Raw genomic sequence first — 18,769 nt, forward strand, 5'->3', positions numbered from 1 at the left:
TAACATTTGTGTTTATAAAGTTCAAAATGTCTCAGTTTGTGGTGAAATTGTCATAAATGTATAAATTAAATTATATGTTTGTTATTGAGGTCATAGTTAAAGGCAGCATTGTACTGGACTACATTATACTTAGAGGTGTTTCTATATTTTAGTCCAGTACAATACAACCTTTAACTGTGACCTTAATAATAATAATTTAATTTATTCATTTATGACAAGTTCACTAAAAACTGAAACATTTCCCACAATTCTACAGGTGTGACTTTTAATTTGGCCGGGCAGTATATATTACCCCTCTCCTGTAAGATCACTGATTACAGTGTGCCCAGAAGTGCAAGACTGCTGAACGGGTGGTTTGAACAGTAGAGTGCAGCTGCACATTTTCTCTGTTATGAATTTGGTGAAATTAAAATAAAAACTTTGTTTTATATCTCAGTTAGATTTTATATCAAGATGTATAGCATATATAATGTGTTGTTTTGTAATTCATAGATATTCTTTGTGATACTATCTACTGTACATGCATGGTAGCTTACTGTCAATAAACAGCAGATCCTTAGTGCAAAATTTAATTGCTTGTAACAGCGAGCACAATTATCCCCCTACACTCTCAAATATATATTTGTAATGTAAGTAATGTGTTCAAATGTGTTTTCACTTTTGTTGCTAAAGATATGAGCTGAACCTTGAGCTTTAAAAGTGTGTTTTGTTGAAAATACAACCACCAATAAACTTTCTTCATAGCAATTGCAGTTAGAGCTTTATTAAATAGACTTGTACAGGTTGTCTTTTATTGTCTTCTCTGCCATGTTTCTCACCTGGAAAATAAAAATTCTCATTAAAGTTTATAGTTTTACTTTTCAGGCTTCTAGTGTAATGTCAGGTCTTAGAGTAAATCTCAGACTGTCAGTCTCACAGTAAAATGTTTTCTTAGGCAGTGGTTGTTATTGCTTTTAAACATTTTAAATATCTATTTTCCCTTTATGTTTGTTCCCTAACGTCACATAATTTGCTATTTAATATATTTTTTTATTTATCAGTGACATACAGTATCTATTTTAAAGTTTATGTGCAACCTTTTTTAAGATATGAAATTTCCGACAATACTTGAAGGCATCAGGGACGTTCCACCAACCAATGACAGTCGCCGGTAGGTACCTAGCTGTTGCTAGGTAACATTTGTTTGGTGCTGTGAGGCCTGTTTGAGAAACTAACGGTAGCGTTTGTTTTTCATGCAAAAGTGGTCATATCGTAACACGTTTCAGGAGAAAGAGATTGGATTTTGTTTTCAGCCATGGCTCTTGAAACGCATGCTGTTCCTCAGCTTGAACTAGAAGCTGTCATTGGATTCAACGGTAGGTTTTCCTGAACATTCATGGTTCAACTTATTTTATGAAAATACTGCTAGCTGACAACCATAACCTTGGTGTGTGGCAGTGGAACATTGCGAATGGGCCTATAGACCTAGCACGCTTATTTGTACACCAAAAATATGGCTTTTTTCATTGATTGTCTATAGTGCGATACAGGTTTATAGCAGGCTTATGAATGTTTAAAATGTTCCAGCTAGGTATGTGCATTATTAAAATTACTAACTACACTTTGATTAATCAGGACACGTGATTTCTGGCCTGAGAGTTCACCCAGACAAAGAGCACCTCATCTATCCTCTGGGATGCACAGTCGTTCTGAAGAGAATCGAAGATGGGAAGCCGGAGTTCCTGCATGGACACACAAACAATGTATCCTGCATTTCAGTGTCCAAAAATGGATTATATATTGCCTCTGGACAGGTCAACTTCATGGGTTTTAAGGTAACCCTAGCTGCACTATAGAAAGTAAAATTTCCCATGTTGCAGAGTTTCTGCGATGGATCAGGTTAATTCATGAAACTCTTTAATTTGTCCTATTTTGATGCTGTGTGGTACATAAGGAAGTAGTTTTTTTTCTGTGTGTTGTTTGCTTGAATCAGTTTAAAGCAAGAGATGGCAAAACAGTGGCTCATTTATGTCTCACTTGTAACATTTTGAATAAATGTGCACCTTTTCCAAGGCTGTGATAATTATCTGGGACTATGCAGAGCGAACAATCTATGCCCAGCTATTGCTCCACAAGGCTAAGGTAGAGGCACTGGCCTTCTCTCCCAACAACAAGTACCTGGTGTCCCTTGGGGGTCAGGATGATGGCAGGTAAACATCAGGTTTGGTTGGTGCAGTCTAGAGATTAGAGAGAAACATACAGTATGTACATTCATCCAGCTGAATATAGTTTGTACCTTTTGATTATGCAACATGTTTTCTCTGTGTTTTCAGCATAGTAGTATGGAATATTGAGACCAAGGAGGCCATCTGCGGCAGCCCAGCTTCACCTCACAGTGCCGGACACTGCCTCACTGTGCAGTACTCAAACACAAATGACAATATCTTTGTTTCTGCTGGGAAGTGAGTGAATGTTGACTACTGACATTCTATAAACCAAGCATCAGCATTGTACAAGTGATAGGCACAGATGTAACATTATTTAGAGGATTTATCAATTAATTAAATCCTAATTCACTGCCTTAAAATTAGCAAAATGTGTCTCTATCATGTTCCTTCTAGTTAATGTGCCATTCTTTTTATTAAATATTTTATTATCATTTGTCTTTTTTTTGGCAGTGGAACATTGCGAATGTGGGAGCTAGACCTCCCCAACAGGAAGGTCCGACCCACAGAGTGTCAGACCGGGAAACTGAAGAGGATTGTGAACTGTATAGAGGTACAAGGCCATGACTGTATTTACCCAGCTTATTTAACTAGTTTGGCATTTTGAGGTCCATCTGAAATTTGCAAAATGACAATTACTAAAAGTCAGTAAATGATTGGATAGAGTATAAGAATACGGCTTCTGTCAAACTTGCTTGCTAGGTGACACTCCCATGGTTTATGACCTCCCTGACATATCATTTGACATTAAGCCCTGCTTACTTTTCTGCACTTCACTTCCATCTAATATAAACTTTAGAGGTAGGTTCTCCTTGCCCTTTTAACAGGTAATACAATTTATTGAGACAGAAATCATTCAAAACACTCCATGACTGAAACAATTTAAAGAGGGACTAAATAAATGCTATCCTGTGCGTTGAGCTAAACCTTATGGGTGAAGACAGGGATGAATATACTGTGTACCTATCAGTTACAGTTAACTGTATAGAGCATGGGGCATCCATCTTTACAGGCTATGAGCCACTTTTTACAAATATTATGTTTTGAAAAATTCAGGGTGCTTCACTGGTCAGCTGCCTGTATTTTTCCAGCTGCTCCATTCACACCACATTAGACCTGGTCAAGTAAAACAGCGGGTCCCTGAAAAATGAACATTCAGACATGCACTAACAATTTTTTCCCACGTTCTCTGGTCATGATGCAGGAAGTAGGAGGTAAAATATATCCTACAGAAGCACATAGTGTTGAAAAATTCTGATTTTAGTAAAATTATAATAAAATCCATCCAAGTTGAAAAGTCACACCTATGTGTGAAATTCTTAAGTCTGTAATTAGACATCATAAAAACAGGCTTTGAAGTGAAGTGTGGAAACTAGGTGGAGCTTAGAGTCAAATTATTTGACTGGAAGGTTATAAATCACGGGGCCATTGCCTAGCAACTGAGATTGACAGAAGCTGTACTCTTCTACCCTGGTGATGCAGATGCAGTTGATGCATTTTGGAAGACACATCATACCATGTGCTGTTACACACCGTTTTTTTTTTCATTTTGTGTTGTCTTAAAATGTACAGTACACCAAATATGTTGTTAGATAATGTTGCTCATTTTGACTTGCTTATGTATTCCACAGATTTCAGAGAATGATCAGTTCATTTTCTGTGGCACCACCAGTGGAGACATAATGAAAATCAACCTGAAGACGGGACTCCTGAGTGACTATGGTCCAGTTAAACCAAAAAAAAAAGCAGGAATCATTACATTCCTAATGAAGATCATTTCATGACACATGATGTCATGTACTGTATTTCATTGGTTTTGTGACTGTCATTTATTTTATATCTTATGGTTCATATACTTTCTTGTCATTCCTGAAATCAATCCACTTTTGTGTGTATGTTCGTTTACAACTACTGCCTGGAGTCTGTTATTTATAAAGCATACAGTAGGAGCTTTTCATTTATACTTCCTGGAACTAGTTCAGGTAGCTCTGTAACATTTGACTTACCAGGTGTTTCTAGATAGCTGGTTCAGCCCCATCAGAAAGCTAGGAATTTGCAAAGTGATACATTGCTGTGTACTGTACATAATCACTTTTTAGGACCATATCATAAAACTCAGTGCTCATGCCTTTCCTGTGCAGGGTGTCAGTGTTTTAAAGATGCTGAAGAATGGGAATCTGCTTGTAGGCTCTGGATCTGGTACCTTCACTGTGTGTTCCACAACTAACTTCAAAACTCTTAAGTGAGTCCTACATCTGTATCATTTGGAAAATATTTAATTTTGTAACATTTTGTGCATGCAATGTTCACAGATTTTTTTGGGGGGGGGGTGGCTATATCATGTACATTAGAAGAAATATCCAGTGTGTCATTGTAACGCAAACAGTTTTACTGTGCTGAACACTCATTATTTAATCCTTTTCCCTCTACCCCAACAATAGGAAAGTCCAGCTGGAGAAGGGGGTGACGTCCATTGATATAAGAGGAGAGGGTCAGCAGTTCTTTGTCGGGACAGAGGCTGCCCAGATGTACCGCTTCAGTTATCAGGACTTCAAAGCTGAACTCATTTCTTCTAGTCACAGCAGTGCTGTCAATGATGTAGCCATCTCTTTGTAAGTGACAGACAGTTCACTAATGACTAAGCATTTACTGTCTGTTGAGTTGTTTTTTAATGTTTTTTTTCTGAGACCAACCAGAGAGTAAAATGACAAATGACCTTTTGTCAGCTTTTAGACTGGGCAAGAAATATAAATTATAAATACTGTATATTGAAATTAAGACAAGTGAAAAACCAGGAGCTTGACAAGACAGAAGTATTTATGTTACACTGTTTAAACTCAGCCATGTTTATGACTACATATTAAAAATGAATATTCAGTTGAGATCATAAAACTCTAGGGTGGTGCATATGTTGTCACATTTGTGTAACAAAAATTCCAGTGACTTCCTAGTGTTTTCCCAAGCATGAAATGAGGCTGATGTGGAACTGACCAAAAAGTATTCTTTCTTTGCCTTCACTTTGTGTGTTAGTCTGCCGTAAGTCTAGATTTACATTTAGGCAGAAAAAGCAGGTTCTATATTTCATTAACAACTATTAGTGACAAGTGTTACATCAGCAAGTAATTAATACAGTCAGCATGTTATAATGCTGTAATTGCTTTCTAGCACTTTAAATGCTTCCTTCACAATTTCCTCTTCTACCGCCGGCATGACAGATGCAAGAAAATACTAAATTCCCTGGTTCATCTATAGTACAACAAAGCAAACTATGATATTGTGGGGGCTGTGTGTTTCTTCTGATGGAAAATGACATGAGCAAACAAGTTAAGCTCTATTTATTTCTCATAATGCATAACGTCAGTACTCCATTGTGTTCACTAGAGGGTAGTAAATGAATGCGTTATCCATGTCGCTCCATTAGAAATTTAGAAAAAGGATTTGTTTGAGGTATTTATACATAGCCCTGGGTAATGTATTGAATCTAGTTTCTTGTAATATGTCTATTATTATATAAATTCTTAGTTGGCTTTAACTCAGTTACCACTCATTTTACCTACATTCACTTAACTGTAATTCTACAAATCTCCTTTTATTGTTTTCTGCTAGTGGAACATCAGAATTATTTGCAACCTGCTCTGGGGAGGACATCAGGGTGTGGCACATTGACAAGCCCAAAGAACTACTGCGCATCACTGTACCCAACATGACCTGCAATTCCCTGGACTTCATGGTTGATGGACATAGCATCATCAGTGGTGGGAACCAAAGTTAGCGGCAAATAAGACAATGGAGTAACATTCAAGTATTGCTTTTTAGTTTGAGCTGTAGTTCAACATTATATTTGTTTCTTGATGATACTGTGCTGCATAAACCTGCCACACTTTTTCTTAAGTTACCCACTTCCACAAAAATTTAACATATTGAATGAAAATAATATTCATGATAGCGGGTTTGATTTCACTGTGCTCCAGCATGGAATGATGACAAGATTCGTGTGTTTGCACCGGAAAGTGGCCAGCTCCTTCTCACCATCGATAACGCTCACAGAGTGGGTGTGACAGCCATCGCTGGCACCAGGGACTGCAAGAGGATCATCAGTGGAGGTGGAGAGGGACAGGTCAGTAGGCGGTGGTATTGTACACCTCGATCTTAGAACTGTTTAAAAATGGTATAATGTTCAGCATTCTCATCAGGTGAACACACAAACACTGAAATGTTTAACCCGTTACAGTTAAGGCATACAGATGCAAGATGATCCTGTACATGCTTTATCACACACTTTAAAGAGTTTGAGCAGTGTGGTATCCAGTAAGAGTGCAGCTTGACAGATTTAAAAAACAAAAGGCATATTGTATAGTAGAGAATCTTTTTTCAGTATTTATCTTTGTATCTATGGTTGTGCCTTACAAATCACTGACACAAAGACAAAAGGGTATTTAATGAAGCATCATATATCTGATATAAAAAAAGGATATCCTGTGAGATTGACTGAGTTTGGGTTACCTATTGCAGGTGCGTGTTTGGGAGCTGCAGCCAAGCGGCCATCGGCTGCTGGAGACCATGAAGGAGCACAAAGCCACTGTCAACTGTATCAAAATCAAGAGTGATGACAAAGAGTGTGTCACTGCCAGCTCTGATGGTGCCTGCATCATCTGGGACATAGTGTGAGTACCTGCATACCACTGCACCATACGTGTTTTAACTCCTTTGCACACATATTTTACTCATTAGTCCTCTTTTAACCTTTATTATTGTATAATTTGTGAACATAATACTCTCCACATTCAGTTTTAATGGTTGTATGAAATACCATAGACCCCTGGAAAGCTAGAGCTACTAGCTCAAAATTGTAATTGATTAGCACTTAAAATTCAGCCCACAGCCTCAAAGCGGGTGACTCAGAAATTAGATTTCTCTGAAACTCGACTGGGTTTGTTTGGCTGAGAGCAGGTGAATTGAGAGCCATGTTATTGGTGTTATGATTACGGCTTGAGACGGACCCAAAATGCAAACCAGGACTGGGGAGAAACTTAGAAAGTTTTTAATAATTAACAAAGGTACAGAGAACGAAAGAGTAACTGTGATGCTGGGAACACCCAGGGGAGCCAGATAGGCAGGAGTGAACTGGGTGAACCTGCTGGGCCAGGAGCACACAGGAGGTAATGCAGGACAGGTGACACCCCAGCATTGCGTGGGATACAGGAGCTGACAGGTCAGGAGAGTCAACAGCATTGCTGACACATCAGGAGCACACAGCTGGTAATGCAGGACAGGAGATATGCCAGTGTCAGGTTAAGGAGACAGGCAAGAGAGTCGACAGTGTCGCTGGCAATTCAGGAGCAAACCAGGCAGGAACGAGCAACACGGGTGAGTGGCAGACACAGAGCTGAAGGAGATTCTTACAGCATACTGGCGATGTCAGGAGTGAACCAGGCAGGAACGAGGAACACGGGTGAGTACAGTCACAGAACAGGAGAGCTCTTACTCAGCATCGAGGAAAAACAGGTAAGCTGAGGGTAGTGGTTACAGGAGCTAGCCAGGTTGCAGAGGGGAACAGACAGAAGCAAGCATGGTAACGGAGTGAGTAGTGTCAGCACTGTCAACAGACCAGCAAGAGACTGAGGGAAAGGAGGAGCTATATAACAGCTGTAGACCAGGAGATAATGGGCAGCAGGTGAAAACAATGAACGGTGTACTGAGGTAAAGCTGGGGCAGGTGAGGTGACACAAGGCAGGAAGTAACCAAAGTAAAAGCTCTATTTGCTAAATAGATTCCACCTTAATGTACATCCACTGTTACTGTTGAAGTGGGAATTCTCCCTGACCACAGGGGGAAGTATTGAGCAAATTGCTGTTTGGCACACCAAAATGAGAGGAAGAAGATGACAAACTACCAGGGGGTGGGGCTACTCTGTATTGTAATGCACAATGGCTGACAAAAATATAAGATATAATAAAATTAAAACAATGGTTTGACTAGAAGAGTCTCAGTTGACTGATAGGCTTTGTGACTAATGACTTGACTATTTGACTGTTAGGGGGCAGCTCTACTTAGAACATTGACTAGTCTTACACTATCCAGTAGAAAAATTCATCCATCCATTATCTATACCACTTATTCCTGCATAGGGTTGCAGCCTATCCCAGCTGACAGTGGGGTGCACCCTGGACAGGTCATCTATCACAGAGCTGACATGTAGACAAACAACCACACACACTCACATTCACTCCTAGGGGCAATTTAGAGTTGCTAGTCAACCTAAACTGCATGTCTTTGGAGTGTGGGAGGAAGCCGAAGTATCCGGAGAGAACCCATGCAGGCACAGGGAGAAAATGCAAACTCTGCACAGAAAGGCACCGGGTCGGTCTGGGCTTGAACCCAGAATTTTCTTGCTGTAAGGCAACAGCGCTAATCAGCGCACCATTGTGCCGCTCCAGTAGAAAAATATGGAAGGAAGGAAAGTGACTGTGGGAAGTAGAGAGCCTTAAGGTCTGAGGTGTAATGAAAGAGAACCACTGAAGCTGTCCACTGAAAAAATTTATCCAGTGCATTCTTTTTAAAGAAAGCTTAAAACCCTTCAATCTGTGGGCCTCTTCTGTTAGGAGAATGAATCCTTTAAAGCTATTTTTTCATGTCTGCCCTCTTTAATGAAGTCTGTATTTATCAAGACTAGCATGCAATTTCTTTTTTTTATGATCACTAACAAGCTGATGTTGAAAAAAATCTGAAACAAACAGACAAGGACCTAAATGATTTTTGATTGTTCTGGCCAGATGGACAATACTGTTAGTGGGTCTGTGTGTTTGTTTTATTTGCGTATGAGTGCACTTCACATTTTTTTTTAAAAGTTGAATCTCTGCAGATTTGAAACTTTATGTAGTTTGTCTGGAAAACACAGTAAATAGCACTTCATGTAGTGAGAATGAGACATATTTTTTAATGCTATTGCTACACATGTGAAGCTCACGCTCCACTCCTTTTTTTATCGTTAATTCTGGTTCTTCTGCATTTCCTCCTGTAGGCGGTTTGTGAGTCTTCAAATGGTGATTGCCAACACCCTGTTCCGGACGGTGTGCTACCACCCAGAGGAATATCAGATCATTACCAGTGGCACCAACAGAAAGGTGCGTTTTGGGATACTTTCATACCCAGTGCAGTAGAATACTGCATTTATTTACAGCAACTTAAAGGTATAGTCAGCGATTCTAATCCATTACATATTTTGTCATATCCAGCATAAATTTTCCTCACATTCCGTTTCCTGGCCTTCCTGTCTGTATGCTCCACAAACCCTAGTTGGTTGCAAACTGCCCTTGCTGGGTTATAAAAGAGAAAAGGATCTGGGTTGGGCCTGCTGATTTCAGACAGCCAGCCCAAGGAGCACTCTTGCTCTGCTGAGCATAGTAGTGGGGTTGCACTGGAATTCGGAAATTCACAACATCACTGCACAGCCTAAAGGTAGAGATGGCTGAAAAATTAGGCTACCTGTTCCACCACTTTCACTTACAGGCTACACAGCTAAACAGTCCAGGAGGAGAAAGACAACGCCTTATGACCCAGCTCAAGGGGAGTAACATAAGTAACCAGACTTAAAAGGTTAAGTAAAGATATTTATAAAAGGATTGGGTACTTTTCCAAAAATAGCTGAAACAACTAAGACGGGCTACAAAAACTACAAAAACAAAGGGGCCGAAACAAATTTAACAAACAACAGGATCCAACAATATTACAAGTACTCACAATACGGCACATACACAACAAACATCTCGTAAAACAAATGACTAAGTATGATGTTCATAGAACAACTAAACACAAAAAGTGAATATGGTAAACAGAATACAACGCACTATACAACAAGTAGGCACTAAAAATGGCTACATAAACGAGAGACACTATAGACAAAAGAACATGCACAAGCAAAGAAACGCAGCAGCGAACTGCTCACATTAAATCACAGCTGCCCTGAATGAGAGCTAAGAGGTGAGATTAATTGCTGCACTTGGATTGGGATGCTGGTTCAATCAGTAAGGGAGAGAGGTGGGCCACGGGACAGGTGCAGGAAACAGAGGAACCAATCCCAGATGGGAATCTGCACAGACCATCTTGCATATAGAGAAAAGGTTATACACCAGAGGCTCATTTGTGTTTTGCCCATGTATTGGGTTTTTTTTGGTTGCTTTAATGCACTGGAATGTAAGAGTTGGTTAGCAAAGAGTTATCTGAGACTCATTACTCAGCAGTTATGCCCCGCAGGAAAAAAAAATATTGTGATTGTAATGACTGAAAATCCCTCAGGGTGCACAGAGACTGGCACTCAGCAGTCATAATCTAGATGGCTGATTATGCCATTATTATTATTATAATCTCTACTCTGAGCATGAGTGACAAGCCTGCCGCTCTGGTAAGATCAGCACCAGGAGCACAGTGAAGACTTGCACAATCAGACACACTTACATGTCCATAGATTAGTTTGAAAAGCTAGTAATTTGTTTCTCAGCTCAACGTAATTGAGCCATTGTGTTGGCTGCTAGTCACTGTGGCAAAAACACTCAGCCTCATAAGTCTGATGTTTTGTGAGTAATTATGATTAACTTAGCACCACTTATTTACATAAGGTCAGAAGTTCATATTGGCAGAATGAAACCCTTGTTTGCTTGATTATGCACTTCATCCACACCACTTGAACCCGACCACACACTAGACCCACATTGTTGTCTCCCCTGCATGCTGAGAGGTGAGGACAAGTTGTGCTGATTAACATGGCGCTGTGGATGTGCTGAGTTAGTGGAGAGAGAGTGAGAAGGAGGGATTCATGGACAGGGAGAGACGAGAGACATGGAGGGCAGTGCTGCTGTAGTCGTGCCTTCCTGCAGATGTGCCCGTGCCACCCAAGTGCCAGCCAGATCCACCATCTGCTCATGCCAGGACACAGGCGCTCTGTCTGGGAGAACAAATAGCAATGCTCTCTCTCTCTCTCTCTCTCTCTCCCCTGTCCATACTCTCCACCCTTCATCTCTGTGAGGACATTCAGAGACTAGTAGAAGTGAGAGAAACAACGGACAAGGGGAGGGGAGGGTCAAGGAGAGGTTGTAATAATGAGATAGAATTTGTGGGGGATGATGATGATGATGATTTTGCATGCTTTGATTGTGCATTGAGTAAAGACATTATGGTGCTGACTCGACCTCGAAGTAAGGTTTCAGGAATGACAAGCTTTCCAGTAAATGTTTTGATTAGCAAACATCTAATTAAATGTACATTACCAGTCTTACAACTGTTGCTCGTTGTCTTGAGCTGAGGTGACTGCTTTCTGGTTGTGAACTCAGGTCTTTCCTGGATATAAGGTGAGCAGTCCCAACAGCAGGTGTCACGTTTCAGACCTGTTTGCTGCATGTAATTAACTTCTTGGTGGTCCACGTCATGGCTGTGGGCCGGTTTCCCAGGCTGAGGTAGAGAGAGAACACCGATGGGCCAAGACAGTTCACACAGGTGGGACTCTAATAAGTTGCTGAAATGAGAGGAGGGAGGGCGAGGTTGTGACGGTGGCAAGAAGGAAGTGATGAGAGAGGACATGGGGACAAGAAGGAGTGTTGCACTGTGACTTTGTATAAACACTGTATATGCACATTATTTTAATTTCTCATAGACAGAGAAGTAGTTTAGTGCTCGAGGTACTTTTTTGTTTGCTGTTTGTTGGAAACTTAAGTGGCTTCATGTTGGTAAACACAAAAAACAGCTCAGCTGACTACATTTGCATAATCTGTACAGTTGTAAGCCTTGCATTCAGATTTGTGTTAAATAAGAAGATTTAAAAATGACTGCAGATCTTTCTAGTTGGTGTTCACAATGAACCGTTTTCCCCTCTGGAAGTGGCTGTGTTTTCCTAAATTATCATTTGCAAAGTTATTTTGTGGAAATATTAATATCAGTGAGCCATCTGAATAGGCCAAGCAGAGGCAGAAGAACACGGTAGAATTAAACGTATTTGTGTGGCTTGAAAGGGCAGCTTATTGCTTTGAGAATCACTCTCCTGTTCCGAAACTACGAAAAAGATCTTTTTTTTTTTTTACTAAGTATTTGTCCCTTTTTCATTCCATAATAACCAACATTATTTGATATATCTAGGGGAGATTACATTTCTCCTCCTATAATGCATTGGTCTCGTGCAGAGAAATGAAATTCTGCCTCCTAGGCTATTTTCATATACGTATGTTGGCTTTATCCTGAGACGCACAGTTATGACAATAATGCTGCATATGCATACATTTATTTTAGCTAAATGTTAAGCTCTTGTATGTAGTCTTTTTAGCAGCATCACAGTCAGAATATAGATTGCATTTTTGGTGTGTAGTGCTTTTAACACTTGGTCTCATTCATACAAGATGCCTCAGAGGGCAGGTTTTAATGATCCAGTTCATTTGGTCCTTTGTTTTGGTCATGCAGTATAAATAATAAGAAAGACCCCTTAATCTGTTTGTGGCACTGTTGTTTTGGCTGCTTGCACTATAAATAACTGAGACCTGATACATTGAAAGCTGTTAAGCACTGCGGATGATTAAATCTCATTTATATCAGCCAGTGTGGTTTCAGTAGTGGTGTGTGACAGAATCTAACCATAGACCTGCTCATTTCCATAGAGATTAAGAATAATTAAGCAGTTAATGTAATAGTTTGCTTTCCCATATTGCATATTAACAAAACAGAAAATGGTACAGGATGTGTAAGATGATGTAATAAAACAATAGCACAACAACAGAGATGTTGTCATTTTCATTATCTGTACAATGAGCCAGCTGTCTGTCCACCAACTGGTAGCAACGGATATTATATTTCACACTGCAAAAGCGTTGAAAACTCTACTATATTTGTCATTTATGATGCATGTTCTTTTCTCCTTGTTGTCTTGCTTTATAACATAGATTTGGTTTTGTAGCACAAAAGAGTAAAGAAGTATTTAGTCATGAGAAAATGTAATGCACTGTTTGCAGTTTCCTGGTTTTTGATGCTGGTGACTTTGGTGAGGACCAGCTCACATTTCATGACCATTTTATGCAGAAAACCAGGAATAATACCTGCAAACTTGTGTGTTCATATCTTTCTCAGGTTGCCTACTGGGACGTGTATGACGGATCTGCCATCAGAGAACTGGAGGGCTCGCAGTCTGGGGCCATCAATGGCATGCACATTTCCCAGGATGGCAAACACTTTGTGACAGGTATGGTCCATTTAACATCTGCTGGTTGTTGCATTTGTAGCTATGGCTCACTGTGATTTTCCTGTCAATTTAATTCAACCAAAAAAGGAATTGAAATGAACACTTGTATAGATAACCTTCATTTTTCACTTGGACTTTGTTTATTGCTGATTACATTTTTTATAAATATAGTACCTTTGCATTCTTGTTTTATTTTTAATGAGGCTTTTTTACTCTCACATATACATGCTGTGCTCAAATGTCTCTTATTGATATCATTTTTAACCTTTTCAGGTGGAGATGACAAGCTAGTGAAGGTGTGGGATTACATGGAAGGTGTAGTAACCCACATAGGGATAGCACACGGTGGCAGTATCACCAGCATCAAGATCTGCTCCAACAACTGCACCCTAATCAGCACCAGTGCAGATGGAGCCATTGTCCGGTGGAGGTTCCCTCACCCTTTGTCCTCCTAATGTGATGTCTCTTGAAATTAGGAGCTTCAGAAACTTTTAACCCAACACCACCACACTCAGATTTATCCAAAATTCACCCTTAATCTTTGCCCTGATTTAACTAATGTTCCCAGGAAGATTCAACATTCTTAGATTAACACTGCAGAATGTATTTGTATGTACTTGGGTTAAGTAACTATGACTGTATACAGTTGGTTCTTTTAAGCAAGATACATTATATATGGAAGTGAAAAGATCATAGCTCTTAAGCAATGTAGTCTCCCATGTGCTCATTCCCCACAGAACCTGAAGAGACTTCAAGGTACAAGAACTTATGTATTTTTCACATACATAAACTATCTCAATGTGATAAAATTCATAATATGTAAAAGCATGGCTATGTTATGCAGTACATTACATGCATATTTTACCGATATACGATCCCTGTGCTACTGGACAAACAAGGAGGATACCCAGATTCTTTGTCGCTTAACCACACAGCTGCTTTCAGCTCATCTATCAATAGTGATTCCCTGAAGGATACTGGAACAGAAAGCCTCTCTGACTTTCTCTAATTTGAACCCATTCTCCTCACTCTTCTTCCAAATGGATATTGTAAATAATTAATAACTCACCCCTGCTTGAAAGTAAAAGAACAAACCTGCAGTATAAACCATGTCAGTAAAAACTTCCCTGGATTAGTAAAATGGGGTCTTTTCCCTTTTCTACCCAGCTTATGAAGTGAGGACAACAACAGTATGAGTGAAAAGAAGAAGAAACACACAGAGCCACAGTTTGACAACGAATGCATTTCTTATTGATGGTGTGTCATGTTGTTTCTTAACAACGCTGGAATAAGAGGATCAAGGAAATTCTGGAACCTTTGGATGGTTCAACAACTTGGCACATCTGGCCTACTAAATTCAATGTTTAGTACTGGTGAGCTGTGAAATGAAGCTTCAGATGATGAGAATGTGAATATAGCACAAAAGATGCTGGATCCCCATTGAAAAGCACATAATGTGTCTGGCCAAATCCTTCTTAACATCCATTTTACCGTGAGGAGCTTCCAGGGTGTAGCAGCAGTAGCAGCATTAATGTGAGCGGAGACAAAAGCCAGGCTATTTACATCTTTTTGTAAATGTGAGTGTTTTATAGCAAGTCTGGACAATATGTTTAGCAGAAATAGGAATGTACTTATCAGTAAACAGGACCCTAAAATTCATTCCTTGGGACTGTTTATGTAGATACATTTAGAACTTGTCTTTTAGGTGGTCGTGGAGACGTTTGGGGATCATTGTTCACACTGTATTCAGTGAGTCCATACTCTTATTATCAACTGATATCTAAAAAATTCCACTGTTTTCTTTGACACCCTCTGAACATGATAAGGCAGGTGATGTTCTAATTGGTCCTACAGGGGGCAGTTTGAGGCTACTTGCTTGCACCTTTTAAAGCCAACTTCCTTATTCCCGGTGTAATAAACAAGACGTAAGGTTTTATGCTCTTTGCCAATGCAGCAACAGCGGGTTACTGTCTGAAAAGACCTTTCTGTTCACTGTGTCCACCTTATTTTGTGATAAACCATCGAAATATGCTATATTGGTCATTTAATCCAGGTTATTTAAATTTGTGTGTGTGTGTGGGGGGGGGGGAATTAGACACGATTCGCCAAATAGAAACTTGTTCATGTGGCTCCACAGACAGGAGAGGAGGGAGGGAAGGAGGAATAGCGATAGTGAGAGAGTGAAAGACCGCCAGGCGCACGATCCGTGATGAGGAAGTGTAATTGAACCTGCCACATAGAAGGAGCGAAGCAGCTCGGCTGTGTAGGTCCTGGAGAGAGCGTCACCTATCAAACGCACGGACTGGTGACAGCAACGTATTTACCGGGATGTCATGGGAATAAAATCAGCATGTGCCTTATTGCCATCGAGCTAGTGCCACCTCAACGCTGAGGTGTGTGGAGAGAAGGAGAAAGGAGGAGGAGGAGGAGGGGTAGACAGTCTGGCAGACAGGTGCGACTCCACAGCCTGCTTCTTTTTCGCTCAGCGCTATTAAGTAATAGAGCCATGGATACACGCAAGGAAAACAAGGCAAGGAAACAGCCAATGAAACCCAAGTCGTCCACGCGAAAAGAGAAGAAATACAAATCTGGGAGGTTTATTAGGAGGAAATCCCTGCGATCTTTTGGGAATTTCATGGGAAGGATCCTTAAAACTTTGGGCACTTTGGTGCCCTTTGGCGACGTTGAACCGCCGGACGCAGAGGACGACGACGGTGGTTTCGGGCAGAGCGCTTCGGGAGGTTTCAAAGACGACTCTTCGCAGATTTCCAGAGAAGGACCCGTGAAAAAGAGTTCAACTGTTAGCTCTTCGTACGGTTCGGTGAAAGAAAGACTGTCGTGGTGCTATGGCGACAAGACCCCCGGGGTGCTGGGGCTTAAGAACCACGGCAACACCTGCTTCATGAACGCCGTGGTTCAGTGCCTCAGCAACACGGACCTGCTGGCCGAGTACCTCGGGCTGGAGCAGTACAAGTCGGATGTGTGTCACGGGAGGGTGAACGGGGAGATGAGAGGAGAGGGGCTGCAGACAGCCAGGGGAGAGGTGACGGAGCAGCTGGCCTCGCTGGTACGCGCGCTGTGGACGTTGGAGTACACACCGCAGCTGTCTGTGGACTTCAAGGTGAGGACTGAGAGGGCAAAGGAGGCGTATTTATGAGATTGTTTTTTTGCCAAGATCTATGTCATGTCTATAGTTGTACCTCAGTGGACAGTGATATTTTGACCAACTAGGCTGTTTTATTGAGGGGACAACTATAATATGCACAAGGCTACGTGTGGAGTGGCTGGAGTAAGTGTTCACATCCATTCACTTTTTGTGCACAGTATTGTGTTGTAGGTTTTAAATGTGTAAAATTGTTTCCATCTGTCTATACTCATTGGAAACTTTTTTTTTTTTTTTTGCAATTTGATCAAATATGAAATTCTGAAATCTCATTTACAAAAGCAGTCAGACCATTTATTCTTGCACCTTTTATTGTGATCTTTTTCGTCCTAGTTATGACAAGTCCCTGTCCCTGCCACTGAGAAACATGTATTCCCGTAGTAAGATGAGACCCAGGTGATGGGCAGTTACTGGTGTTGGTTAGACATTTTAAGTGGACTGTCATAAGCCTACTTAAAGTGGCTTCCATCTATCTACTCTACCATATAAAGACCTGATTAATGGAGAGCTGCTGAGATGGTCGTCCTTCCAGCAGGTTCTCCCATCTCTGTAGAGGACTTCTGAAGTTCTGTTAGAGTGACTTTTGGGTCCATGGTACCTCCCTGACCAAGGCCCTTATTGCCCATCCTGACATGCATACACAGATATGTGCCTTTCTAAACTATATATCAATATCAATTCAATCAGTCTGGCATTGGTGGACTCCAACTAAGTGCTATAAAAATCTCAAGAGAAATGAAAACAAACAGAATGCACCTGATCACAATTTGTGCCGCAACAAATTGTCTGAATACCCATTTGATTAACTGCACATTTGTATGAGGATGTGCTCTACTAAAGCACAATAAAAGCCTAATCTTGGGCCTTTTAAATCAAATGCAACCAGGTAGTATTCCAGTACAAGAGGACCAGTGGGTTTCTGGTTCTCTGTTCAAAATATAATTATCCTTCCCTGTTTGTTGAGTGTGCCGCACTCAGTGGGTACTTGGAGGAGATGTGGACATACACATAACACGGGGAGGAAGAGGGGGCAGTAGGTTACTCAATTTACTCCAGCCATTGATAAAGAAATGCCATTATCTTCAGGCAAGGTAATTATACACATTCCTCCCATGGAATCTTCCTAGGCACTAGCTAGTTTATTTCCCTCAGCACACAGTCGTAAAGTGCTACTCGTGCATCCTGTGCCCTTCTACTACTCGGCAACATGCCTCTCAGCACAGCTGGTACATGTATTTCAGAATGGTTTTCTGGGATTTGTAAGCAGCGTTACCACCAGTTACAGTCTATACTGTCAGAACAAATGTTTGAACCAACAGGTAAGCTGTTCACTTGATGACATGTAGCTTACATTGCAACAGTCAACCTGAGTGTCCTGTATTTATGCATAAAGGTGCTCAGGTCATGTTTGCGTATTTTAGGGGAGGAGACATCCATTATTTATGCAGGTATAGTCATAAACACAGCTCAGCTCTTTGTCTCACAGCCTTGGCATTTTATTATTGTTAGTTAAACTTGCCACGGTTTTGAGTGTGCGTGCCATGTGGTTACTGATTATGCACACAGGCTGCAGTGTCTCCGTTTCGCTCACCTGACCAACAGTCAGCTACAGTATTCAGGTGGTTTGGCCACATTCCCACTTTGTCATGTGGGGTTACTGGGAGTCAAACATTAATAACACAGAGTGCACTCTATTCCAAAGCTGTAAGGAAAAGTTAGTGACTAATACAGGAAAAGAGCTTGATGCTTTTTTGATCTGAAATAGCTCACAAATACAAAGAGGATGGTGTTCTCATTAATGCTGTGCACCTGCATGCATGGAAGATTTAAAGAGCAGCTTTCAAACTTTCTGCCTCACTTAAAGGATATTTTACCTTTAAATCCTCTTGATTTCAAGACAGCAGCTTTTCACACACCGCCACATGTATGAAAAAAGTCCATTCACTCTCCTGATGGGCCATTACACTAGAGCGTCATATATTCTGTTAACTTTGCTGCTAGACCTTGGTAGCACAATTTCCCTTTTTTACAGGTGATTTAACTGTCACAGCATGTGCAATTCAATCTTAATATACATAAAATATTATACTGGGCTAAATGTGGAAGCTGATTTCGGTAAATGTAATGGCCATCTGCTAGAAGGAAATATTATTAGCCCTTGAACTTAATGTCTGAATGTGCTGTGTT

General features: G+C 40.6%; 2 protein-coding genes across 2 annotated transcripts in view; both read left to right on the forward strand.

Annotated features, from left to right (window-relative positions):
* Window positions 1-1,167: 1,167 nt before the first annotated feature.
* cfap52 (cilia and flagella associated protein 52) lies at window positions 1,168-15,417 on the forward strand. Its single transcript, XM_020611048.1, has 14 exons — window positions 1,168-1,355; window positions 1,615-1,814; window positions 2,053-2,189; window positions 2,313-2,441; window positions 2,658-2,757; window positions 3,836-3,949; window positions 4,346-4,446; window positions 4,646-4,816; window positions 5,811-5,959; window positions 6,176-6,321; window positions 6,717-6,868; window positions 9,226-9,328; window positions 13,308-13,419; window positions 13,693-15,417. Exons 1-14 carry the CDS (start codon window positions 1,295-1,297, stop codon window positions 13,872-13,874), a joined length of 1,857 nt encoding a protein of 618 aa, XP_020466704.1. The 5' UTR covers window positions 1,168-1,294; the 3' UTR covers window positions 13,875-15,417.
* A 119-nt stretch (window positions 15,418-15,536) lies between these two features.
* The window catches only part of usp43a (ubiquitin specific peptidase 43a), a 104,305-nt gene continuing 101,072 nt past the window's right edge, over window positions 15,537-18,769 (forward strand). Inside the window, exon 1 of the mRNA XM_020610985.1 lies at window positions 15,537-16,540. Within this exon, the coding sequence (XP_020466641.1) occupies window positions 15,926-16,540 (615 nt within the window). The 5' untranslated portion in view covers window positions 15,537-15,925. The remainder of the gene's footprint in view (window positions 16,541-18,769) is intronic.

This window comes from Monopterus albus, unplaced genomic scaffold, assembly GCF_001952655.1.
Source record: "Monopterus albus unplaced genomic scaffold, M_albus_1.0 scaffold108.1, whole genome shotgun sequence".
Taxonomy (NCBI): Eukaryota; Metazoa; Chordata; class Actinopteri; order Synbranchiformes; family Synbranchidae; genus Monopterus; species Monopterus albus.